At 39.9% G+C, this 12,227-nt stretch overlaps 1 protein-coding gene across 1 annotated transcript; it reads left to right on the forward strand.

The window, feature by feature from the left end:
• The first annotated feature begins 195 nt into the window (after positions 1-195).
• Positions 196-9,500, forward strand: NHLRC3 (NHL repeat containing 3). Its single transcript, XM_066313209.1, has 7 exons — positions 196-282; positions 1,281-1,430; positions 2,307-2,454; positions 2,911-3,111; positions 4,268-4,359; positions 6,235-6,347; positions 6,837-9,500. Exons 1-7 carry the CDS (start codon positions 235-237, stop codon positions 7,063-7,065), a joined length of 981 nt encoding a protein of 326 aa, XP_066169306.1. The 5' UTR covers positions 196-234; the 3' UTR covers positions 7,066-9,500.
• The last annotated feature ends 2,727 nt before the right edge of the window (positions 9,501-12,227 follow it).

Genomic DNA, 12,227 nt, shown 5'->3' on the forward strand with positions numbered 1-12,227 from the left:
GGCGGACTCGCCCCTCGCCCGGCTCCCGGCGCCGTGCCGAAGCGCTGAGCGCTGCCCCGGGGCCCCGCGCCGCCCGCCCCGCGCCGCCCCAGCGCCGCCGCCCCCGGGCCCGGGCCCGGCACGGCGCGGGGAGCAGCGGCCGCCGGGCGGGGCGGAGGGGCGGCGGCCGCGGGGCTGCCATGGCAACCGGCCCGGCCCCCGGGAGGCGGGAGCGGCCGCGGGGCTGGGGCTGCCATGGCCGGGCCGCTGCTGGCCCTGCTGACCCTGCTCGGCGGCTCACAGGTGCGCGGCGGCCGCCCGGGGCTTCGTGCCAGGGTCTCCGGCTCGGGCGGACAGCGGGGAGGGCCGGGGCGGGGGGTGCGGGCGGCGCTTGCGGGTTCCCGGCGGAGGGCGCGGCACTGGGCGGCTCCGCAGCCCCGCCGAGGTAATGCCTGGCCCCTTCCTGGGGGTGCTGGGTGGTGCGCTGCGCCCCAGCCGGGAAAAGGAGTCTGTGGGTGAATAACTTCCCACTTGATACTGACAGGTGTTCTCCTTGCTTGATTGCCGGCGGTTTCCTCCACGGTAGCCCGGCCTGTGTGTCCGCAGCCGTGTGTCAGCGGTGTGTCCCCGGGCCCCGGCAGGGCGGGGAGCAGGAATGTCCGCTGGCCCCGGGCCTTCAGGGGCTCCCGCCTCACTTCTTAGCGCTGTGCTGAGTGCTCTGCTTCAATGCTTACCTTGCGGCAGTGCTTAGCTTCCAGCTCTATTCTGGAAAGCTCTTCTGCTGGAAAATAGAACAAGAGGGTGGAAGATTATTTTTTTCCATTATCTTTAAAACGTATACATTGAGCCGAGTCTGACTGTTCCTGGCATTTTACACTTCTTAATTTCCAAGGTGTAGTTTTCTTTCTTGACCTGTGTTTCTTTTATTTTTCTTTTTTTCTGTTGAAGTAGCTGAATCTGATGCATTTGTAACCTTCTGTACTATTTTCCTCATTTTGGAGAGTGATTTACAAGATATTAACAGCAACTCTGGTGTAAGAAATTTCAGGGTGTGTATTTTGCCTTCTAATTCCCAAGCGCCCGGTCCAATGGACTTCATTAGCTGGTTTTCAGATTGTTGAAATTTTCCCACTTGCAGTCCAAACCCCTGGCTGCAAGCCTCCGTCCGTTTATCTGTCTTGTTAATTTAAATTGAATAAATGAATTTATGATGCTTCAGCACACAGTTACTTTCAGCTGCTGTTTCTTTTGGTCCCACCCTCATGGAATGTGAATACAATGTATTTATTTTGTATTCTCAGGTTTTGAAAGCAGAGCACTTCTCTCCTTGGGCCGGAGAGCAACAGATGTACAAGCTGGACATAGGCTGGCCTAAATCTCCAGAATACTTCACTGGCCAAACATTTTGTGTTGCTGTTGACTCTCTCAATGGTTTGGTCTATGTAGGACAAGTGAGTGGAAATACTGTATTTCTCTCTGTGTTGAATTTGTGGGTTTTTGCTGTTAAAGGATCTGGTTAAGATTAGGATATATATGTGTATTTACATATTTTTATATGTATAAATATTTATTGTATCAAACTCAAGAGAAAATACAAGGAAAGGTGTCTCTGCTGTGTCTAGTTTTGAAAGCAGTTCTAGCAAAACATTTGTTTGTGGGTTTTTTTTTAAGCATTACATTTCTGTGATATGAATGTATGATCCAACTTAACTGAGTTACAGCAGCTTGTTCCGTCAGGTGTAAGTTAAAATGTGATTCTGGGGCAACTGAATCTTCCATTCTTTGAGGCCTTGTCCTGTGAAATCCAAACCACACAGCTCTTTCAACCAGATAGAATAGTTGGAGTTAAATTATTTCCTCTACCCAGCTCCATGTGTGGGTATCTCTAGGGTGTGGAAGGGACATTTTCTCCATGGGACATGGTGGGAATTTCTTGTAAAGCACAGTATGAGTACCCGAGTGCCATGCAGCTATCAAGCACTTTTGCAGTTTTTCACGCCCATTACACTGGGCACACTTTTCAGCAGGAACACAAAATGACAATTCAAGCTGAAGGCCAGGATAGCTGCAGGCACTTGGCTGCAAGCTGAAATCTGGACTCCACGTGATGTAAGGTGGAAAGTCTAGGCTGACTGGAAAGTTTTGCATACTAAATTTAGACCCTTACCTCTTTTTCCTTTTCTAGCTGGAAAAAGAGTTCTAGCAGACAATTATGCCAGGAGATTCTTTCAGCTGATGAAACATTGCAAAACCTTCACAAAGAGGAATTTTACTATAAAATTGCTTACTCAGTATGTTTTCTTTAGAACATTTTTTTGCCTTTTCAGCGGGGAGACAACGTGCCAAAAGTACTTGTGTTCTCAGAAGAAGGCTATTTTCTTCACTCCTGGAATGATACAGTTGAAATGCCTCATGGTATCTTTGTTTGGAACACTGCAATAGGAAGTTCAGTATGGATCACAGATGTTGGAACAGGTATGCAGGGTGGTGATACGAGAAATATTTGGTGGGGAAGAAAATGTAATATTGCTTTAGACAACTCACTTATTTAAGTCTCTCAAGCAATTATGAGATAGATTTGTGCTTTTCTTGCCGTGAACAAACTTCTTAGGTGCTGCACAAAATAGTCTGAAGTTTCATGAGTTGTGCTGTGAGTCTGCTTACATCTGCTGAGCTCGGTCAGCACTCCTCCCTGCTGTCCAGAAGTATCTGGGGAAAAAGTCTGATAGACCTAGGTTTAGTGATCCTAATACAGTGGATGAATGTTGTTACAGCCTGTGGATTTTCTAACCCACAGTCATAGTCTCATAGAATTTTGTCTGTTAAATTTATTAATACCACTTTTGAGTTTTTCAATCTTTGCAGTTAGTTTTAATACTTACATTTTGTTTTGTTAAGGTGTTTTTGTGCTTTCTTTTTTCCTTGATTCAGGGAAATACGGACACACAGTGAAACAGTACAGCCCTTTGGGTAAACTTATGCAGGTGTTGGGCACACCGGGTAATGCTGGTTCGAGTTTGATTCCCCTGCAGTTTGATCAACCAGCAGAGCTCTTTGTGGAGGAAACTGGAGAAATCTATGTTGTTGATGGAGATGGAGGAATGAACAACAGATTGATCAAACTGTCAGATGGTATGGAAAAAGGAACTGTTGCAGTAGTTGACCACTGTAAACTGGATTTTCAATAACACAGCTTAGGAATATTTTTAAGAGAGTACTAGGCAGAACTGTCATTTAACTTTAGTTTGAAGACTTTATTGAATCAGATCCTGTTTTATTGCTTGTCACTTTAGGAGAAATTTCTAGTCATTCATGAGAAGAGGCTGAGAGAGTCACTTTTGTTCAGTCTCTAAGAAGGAAAACAAAGGGGCTTCTTATTGCTGTCTTCAAGTCAGTAAAAGGAGACTATAGAGAAGACAGAGACACGTATTTCTTGGAGATTTACAGTGAAGAATGAGGAACAGAGAGCAAAAGAGTCAAGAGGGGTGAATTTCAGCTTGATTTTTGTTAGAAAACATTCAGAGTAAGGGTGGTCAGACAGTGAATGACAGGGTGGCCCAAAGATGATTTGCACTCTCCATTACTGTAGATCCTTTAAATCTGATGGCAAACTTGATCTAACTTCAGAGCTGGATTTTTTATCAAGGCTAGTCCTGCTTTGGACTTTGGAGTAGGTTGGACCAGGCTGGAGGACTTTTATACTTAAATTGTTCTGTGATTCTAATTAGCTCATACTCCCCAGTTAGGGCAGTGACTAAAGAGTCTGCAGATGCCCACAGTTGGAATAAGTGGAGGATGGAGGAGCTACTGTTTCTTCATTGTGCTATCATAAAGCAGATGGTTTCCTAATACCTAGTTTGCAAAATGGTAAATTGTTAGAAGTAAAAGCTTCCAGGTAACAAGTGTTAAAAATCAATTTAGGAAACAAATGAATAGCATGATTCAGCCAACTTTTTTTTTTCCTTTTTGGTTTTTTGTAATTTGGTGCTTAACAGAACCTTGGATTATGGTTTTTGTGTATTACTGGCTACATTTGTAACCATAATCCTGAAATCACTAATCGCAATTCAGTAGTCATGTTTTCTCTCAGATTTATGTAGTGAGTACTCTGTTTAAACAGTTTAGAAATCTCAGTTTAGAAACAGTTAGAAATTGTTTAAACAACTTAGAAAATTTTTTAAATTACCCAAAGTAACTTTGCAAGAGAATGGCTTAAAAGCTAGTTTATTTGTTGTTTTCTCACTGTGATTTATTTTTATTTTTATTTTTCATGTTGCTCACTGTTTAGACTACAAAGAGATATGGCTGACTGGAACAAATGGGAGCGGCATTGGTCAGTTCAGGATTCCTCACAGTGTAACAGTGGATGCTTACGGACGGGTAAAGAATTAAGGATTTGTTTTTTAAAATGTCATCTTTCAACAGACTTGTTTATGTGTATTTGAACAAAACAAAATGTATTTCTTTTTTGTTTAAACTGTTGTGATCTGTGTTGCTTTATGGGGTTACAGTTTTTGGTGTGATAGTCCTGAGCTGAAGTTTCATGCTGCAGGTTCTATGGAAGCAGCTGACTCCAAGGGTCCTGACCACTTACACTGTCAATGTCCATGCAACAACAGAGTGTTCCTCCTGCAGTTTGTGACAGGTTACCATTGTGAGACTACAGAAGTGTGTTGTGTAATAAATAAATGCACTTCTGTTTGTTCATGTAGAAGCAGCGGCCTGCTCTGGCTGTCCTGACCTTGATTAACAGCTCTTCTCCCATAGGAAAGTGCATACCAAAGGATCAAATCCAGCTGTAAATACCTGTGCTTTCTGATACCCAGAAAAACTGTGAATGTATGTGAGATGAATGATAAGAGCTAGAAACATCAGCTCTACTCCTCTTGGTTTTTTGTGGTTACTTTCTCTCTCCTGCTGTCTGGCTGTGTAGTTGATCCTAAAACTTGTGCACAGAAGAAACATGTAAATACTTCAGTGTGTTTATTAAAGGTGATCCTGCTAGATGACAAAGTGGTCATCTGCTATCCTCAGTGACTACATTTCAGGGGGCTTTAATTTCATATTTGAGAATTCCAAATAAGCTTGAGGTGATAGGCTCTAGCTAGGTTGTGGACATTATTCTCTTTTACAGGCAGCTCAAGGCATTCCAAGGCATTCTGCTTCTGCCAGGTGTTAATTGTAGTCTGGATTTTGGTCTGCCAGTCCTAGAGAGGCATTACACAGTTGCTTCTTGATCTGTTTGAGGGAAAGTAAGATTGCTTCACTAAAACACCCTTGGTTAAAACCAGTTCTGCTGATGCTGTCTGAATCAGAATAAAAAGTGTTTATAAAAATCAATTCTCTGCAAAAACTGGCAGAGTGGGAGAAAAAACAGGAGGAACATGGTCACTTTATGCTGCAGGGTAACCGTGAGTTTATTCATTCAAAGGCAGTGACTGGGATGAGCTATGATTTTACTGCCAAAGTAGTCACTGTTTACTGTTGATCTTCAGTTTAGGCTGAGATTTAATTGTTCATTCATGAGAAATCTAAGAGAATGCTGCAGTAGTGCTTTGTTTAAAAACAGTGATGAAAGATCTGAGGTTTTGTTTATTGCTGTCTTTTTGGTGATACCCTAGAAAAGTCATGAAGTTTACTTACCAGGCTGATGACTTGTCAACAGCTAAAACTTCAATGATTGTACAAAAAATGCCTTCATTGGAACTGTCTAGTGGTATTGCTAGCTTGCAATGTTTGTGAACCCAGTTAACACAGGGTGGGACAGAGACAAAACTGGTTTGACAAAATCAGCTAAACATGCTCTAAGTGTTCAAATGGCTCTATTTGTAGTAGTATTAGACATGTCAGGAGTGTTTGCAGATCATGATCATGAAATGAAACTACCACTGGAAAAAAAAGTGCAGATGACACACCTTTAGAGAGATCTTCAGAATTTAATACATGGAAATATATCTTCATTGTGGGGATAAAAATCCTACCAAATGCATCATATAGCCACAAAAAAAAGAGGAAAAGGCACAGATTTCTCTGTTAAAGTAGTATAAAATAATTTGTGTCTGTTAACCACAGGTTAGTTTTGGTTTATATCTGGAAGTCAGATCTACTGATCTAGTTTTCAGTGGGAAGGTATACATTCTTCCAGGTTATATTCTTCCATTTTTACTGCAAGGAACTTTGCTCCTGTAAGAAACAAATGTATTTAATTGGTTCTATTTGTTTACAGACATGGTTTTTCTTTTTTCTTTTTAACAGGTATGGGTTGCAGACAGAGACAACAAGAGAATCCAAGTTTTTGATAAAGCCACGGGAGAATGGCTTGGGTCATGGAGCGGCTGTTTTTCAGAAGATGGGCCCTATTCTGTCAGGTATTGTTGGAGAGTTCTAGAAGCACACAACTACGTAAATAAGGTGTACTCTTACTGGGGAGTTAAAATACTTATATGTTGATACTTAATGCCTGCTGACAAGCAGTTAACCTGTTTAATAAGATGCTGGGTGTCCTAATGTATGCAAAGATCTGCACAGTTGCATCTTGACAGGGAAATCCTGGCTTTATAACAAGCCTTGTTGATTTGAGTGCAGGATTGGGAGCTTCAATTTAAAGTCGTTAGGTTATTAGCCTTACTGTTGCAGCTTTTACAGGAAGAAAGATTTTCTTGAACAACTTTTCTGTAGCGTAATGTGTCTCAGTGAGCAGCCATATGAAGAGCAAGGCTTGCATCTTAATTCCCAATGTTACATTGCATTCTGTCAGTCATAGCCTTCAAAACTGTGACTATTAAAGAGGTTTTGTTTGTGTCAAAATGATATATCATATGGAGTTCATAGTTTAAAAATATGTTTATCTTTCACAGGTTTACTGCTGATTACAAATACCTGATTGTAGCTCAGATGAATATCAACCGGTTGGCAATCTTGGCAGCACCTCCAGTTGGCTCCATTGGGGACTGTGCCATGGTCCAGAGTGTCCAGCTGGCTAATGAAACCAAACCACACCTTGTGGATGTAGACATGAGGAGTGGAGCAGTCTATGTTGCAGAAATTGGAGCCCAGCAAGTACAAAAATACATACCCTTAAGCTGATGGTTTCCCACAACTGCCATGGCACAAGCTCTGAGACATTTAAGACCTGTGACCACATTTCCTTGAGTTCTTTATAGCTTGTGTTTCCTTAGACAAGCACAGAACTGCACAAATGCTCCCAGAACTCTAGAGCTAAGACTGTCTCAGCTGTTCTGGAGAAATACTTGGTCTTGAGCTGTTACTTGTTTAGGTAATGATATGGTGGCTTTTACTTATGTTGTAATTGTAAAATGATAAGCATTTTAATTTTATTATATAAAACTTTACAAACACAACTGTTGGTCTTAAATGTATGGTGTCAATTTGGGCCTCTGCTTAGTCTGTGTGTGTTGTTAAATGGTCAGAAATGTCTGAAAGAACTTTTATAAATTATCTCCTGGGAGAAGAGCACTTCATTTCAATGTTTCTTCACTTTGTTTTTTGGATGGTTGTGCTGATACTGTGCAACAGAGAATATAAGGATGTGTCACAATGTTAAATTAGATCCTGCTGGTTATTTGTGTCAGTACTGATACTGGCATCTGCCTTAGGTGCTTAATGACATAAGTATTGAAATCTGTTTTCAGCTCTAGCTAAAGCCATAAAGTCTGTAATATGCGTGAGCTAATTTGATATTAGACACTTCAAACCAAATTAAAAGTATCTGCACAGCAGCCAAGTACTGATTCTTAACTAAATCAGTTCTTAACCTTATTTGATTTATATCAGTGTGAGTTTTCTGTTCTATAAGTCTTCATAGTGGAACATATTGAGGTTCAAGTCATGTAAGTTCCTCAAGTAAAACAAATTGCAATTTGCTAGGAAAGTCTTAATCAGCAGTAGGGACTGGGAGACATATGATTTTTCTTCTGATTTAATTGAAGCTCTGTCAGTTAACAGCAAAGCATCTGTTTTAATTTATTTCCAGAACCCAGACTTCATCAACTCCATTAATTTGTAGAGTTAAGTTTCTTACACTCTATTATAGCAGATGTCTCTAAGCTCTGCCCTAAAATATCCTGCCTCTCCATTCCCAGAACAAAGTGGTTCTGCTTTCTTTACATGTTGCTACAAGATTTTAAGTTCACTTTGTAGCATAGAGGGAACCAGGTATGGGAAAAATGGGATGGAGAGGATGGCATGGCAGAAATGAGACCATGGATAACTGATTACCACGGTAAAACTGTGGATCCACATTCCATATTTTCCACCTCTTCAAAACATTTGAGAGGATTTTTGCTGTTTCCACACACTTATTCTACTGTGTGGATTATTTTAATGCTAGTTACCAGCTAAGAGAGGTCATTTTTTTCTACTTTCTTAGAAAGGGAATATGGGAAATGGAATTGTACGGATGGGAAATACCTACTTCAGTGAACTTTATCAAAAGCAAATGCTACATAATTTGGTAGGTTTCAACCTATGATCACAAATTCGTGAGTCAGCAGATGGAAAAGCTGTTCAAAAAAGTCAGATTCATACTTTTCTCTTCAAAGTAACTCAGCTGTGGAGCCTGGCTGCCTGATTTCAGCACTACTTGAGGTAAATGCACTAAATGTGAACGCCTTGTTGTTGGCTACATCCACAGCAATAAGACTAGATCCCACCTGGGGCTGGCCTCACTCAAGCCTTAGAAGCAGTACTTAAAGGTTATACACTAGCAAATATGATCCATCACTTGTGGTCTTGAATGGGAGCTAGTAAGCAGTATTTATTTGCTGAAAAAGTAGCAGTACTTCCTCTAGACCTATGTGGATATGTGCACACAGTATGTTGTGTGGCTTTTCTAACTAGTTTTTGACTAGCTCAGGGATCTCTGCTCTGTGTGGAATTTAGCTATTTCTTGTCTACACAAGGTGGGTTTATTTTATGAAATTTTACTGTAAAATAATGATATTGAAGCATATCTTGGTGATGTAGGGGGTCCAGGCATACCCATCTTTCTTCACTACATTCTCTCCTTACTTATTTTTCCTTTGTCACATCCATTTGAAAATAGAACTCCAAGCTCTCTGGGAACATGTTTTTGTCTTCAGTAAAGCAATATAGTGCACTTTTGGATGTTGACAAGTTACTTACTTGTACGAGTTTCTGTTTGCAGCATGGGTTTGCTCTCAGCTCTTTTTCATGAGCTTTTCAGCCCCAAGAAACAGAGAGCATCCATGCAGTTTTGTGTGGCTTTACTGAATTAGGCCAAGGTGCCAAAATGTGCCTTTGCCACTAGGTATTTGGGTATCTGTGGTAACAAGGGAAAAGGGATGTTTATTATTAATCATTATGAGATGCTTTGACTCTATTTTATCTCTCTGTCTATGACCAGACTGAGAAAATGATTTTGTGCACTAACTTGCCAATTCTCTGAATGTTTTCTTATGTTTTGCCTTGAAACTGATTTCTGAAGAAATGCATAGTTGGAGAGTTTGGTAAAATAAATTGAGAATTTCCCATTATTAAAATCTTGGGTGCTTTATTTTTGTACTAATATAAATACATTTCGTTGTAATGGATTGCTCTTTTAAATACAGGGCCCTTGGCACTTAAACAAGGTATTTAATAATTTCTGATACCAACACTGAAATGTAATCTAAAATTCCATATTATCTTTATACATCAGTATTTCTGTGGTCAATCTCTTTTGCATTCTAATTTATGTATGAACACAGACAAATATCTGTCATATGTTTCCCTCTGAGTAATTAGTAAAATGGAATGATGAGTTACATAAGTACCAAGTTTAAAAAAAAACATTTAAAGTACATACCCCCGTGATGCTAATAGGAAAATTAAAAAGAAACTAACAAAACACTTCTTATACCGAATCAGGCTTTATTTTCAGAAGAGATTTACTGAGTACTCTGTCTAGTTGTTAAAAGACCAAGAAGGGTTCTCTTTTGAGAAGAAAAAAAGTAACATACTGCAGTATTAACTAGATAAAAGAGAAACCTAAGGTGATTGCTAAAACTGTCAAAAAATCTAAATTTGGAAAATAAGTGCCATCTTTTAGGTGTAAACAGTAATCACTGGAGTATTCAATTGATGGAAATAGAAATACCCTGTATTTTGATGTCTCCAGTTCTGCAGGCCTTTTTTTTTTTTAATTATTTTTTTAAATTGATCCTTTTCTTTGATTAAGTACCTGGGTTGTTAACTGGATGATGTTTCCAGGAGGTAAGACCAGATCACATGGTCCTCTCTCTTCACAGGTTTATAGAATGGTTTGGGTTGAAAAAGACCTTCAAGATCATCTGGTTCCAACCTCTCTGCCATGGGCAAGGACCTTTGCACTAGATCAGGTTGCTCAGATGATCCAACCACAACCTTGTGCATCGAACCACACTCATCATTCCATTTTACTAATTACTCAGAGGGAAACATCACTTCCAGAGATGGGGCATCCACGGCTTTACTGAGGAACCTGTGCCAGTGCCCCATTATTCATGTTTTTTTTGTGATGCTCAACAAACCTGAGTCAGGTTTGTGCTACAAAAGATGAAAGATAATGTTAGTGAGGTCGAACCACCTCAATAAAGCCTGAAGGGGAGGGTACAAAACTGTGTTGGTGGGTCTGTTCGGTGCTGGAAGTTCACTGTCCCTGGGGGTAAGTTCGCTGCCTTACAGTGGTTATTAACCTTTTTGAAGCGTTAAGTAGTCACTTATCTCAGTTAGCACTCACTTTCTTAACAATTTGTATCCCGAGAAGCCTTCTCAGGCAATCTGTCAGCCAGAAGTGTGTTTGCAATCGCTCAAATGGCATGTATCCAACGTAAGAGGGCACCAAACCCCTGCTGATGCTTGGGGGACTCGGTGTGAGGACAGACCGAACAGCTGGTGCTCCCTGAACATTTTCACTAAGTCAACAAAAATAATGAATTACTCCAGACTTCTTTTCTCCTTTCAAAATAGACTGCTTTAAACATAAGCTGATCATAGAATCATACGAATTTTGGCCTGTTATTACTGGATTTATGTCCTTTTATTTCCATGGTTTTCCTAGGGAAAAAAAAATCAGTAATTCAGTGTCCAGAGACAACTGGATATCATTAATTGATTCTTGTAGTCCTTACATCCTTTGTTTCAATGGAATTAGTACTGATATGTTGCTTTGGAAACATAATAATTTATAATGGTATAACTGTAGCAGTGTAATTATACCAAGAGCATGATGCCAGTATATTTCCCTACAGAGGTGACCCTGAGTGAGATTAGAGCTAAGCTTACTTATCTTATTCACCAATTTTATTCTACTCGTCCTTTCTCAGCCTTTGTTTAAAAAAAATAAATCTTGCTCTCGTTTTGTATTACTATTTTATTCTACTCCTTTGGGAGATTGCATCTGCAAAAATTCTATTTTCCAGTAGTTGCCATGAAAAGGTTAGAACACAGGCTTTTCTTCAGGTAAATGATTCAATATATTTGAATCTTTCAGTCTTTCAGTGTTCATAAAACATAAAAGTCACATTGCTTATATGAAATTTTAAAGTAGGAGCATATTAATTTATGCACACAGGATGATTTGTTACTGCATTAAAGCCAAAGTTACACTGATACAAATGAGATATTGAATAGACATTCTTTATCATAGTATCACATGTTTCAAGTCTGAGAAAAAAAAAACACATGTAATTGTATAACTGGAACTGCAAAGCAGAGGTGAAGAATACTGCCCAGTTACAACAGGAATAAGCCTGGTAATTCAGTCTCAGCTGTGGTGGGATCTCTTACAAACAAATTGAGACTTGAGAAATCTCTTGAATAACTACAGTCTGTATACTTAAATTCTTCCTAGTAGCCAATAAACATTATGAAGAAGAGGCTTTATATTTAGTCTGGATTAATTTGACTTCAACACCCTGTGTTGTGTTTCCAGGTATTTTAGAGATTTAATATGGCAATTCTTTTTTATCACCCATGCAGTCATTTACAGATGATGACAGAGTCATCCCTTGCTCTGCTCCTTATCTAAACTATATAGACTGGAATATTTGACTTGCAATGGAAAACTGATAAGACTTTAATTTCAAAATGTTTTCATAGCATTTTTAATAAAAACAAACAAATGCAGAAGCATGTGTACTGTGCGACAGGAAGTGTGGATATTAGAATTGCCAGCACTAAACCTATCTGTGTGCTGTACAGGAGCAATGCCATCTACCCATGATTTGATGAGGCTGAATTTATTCCTG

The sequence above is a fragment of the Sylvia atricapilla genome, chromosome 2 (assembly GCF_009819655.1).
Source record: "Sylvia atricapilla isolate bSylAtr1 chromosome 2, bSylAtr1.pri, whole genome shotgun sequence".
NCBI classification, from domain to species: Eukaryota; Metazoa; Chordata; class Aves; order Passeriformes; family Sylviidae; genus Sylvia; species Sylvia atricapilla.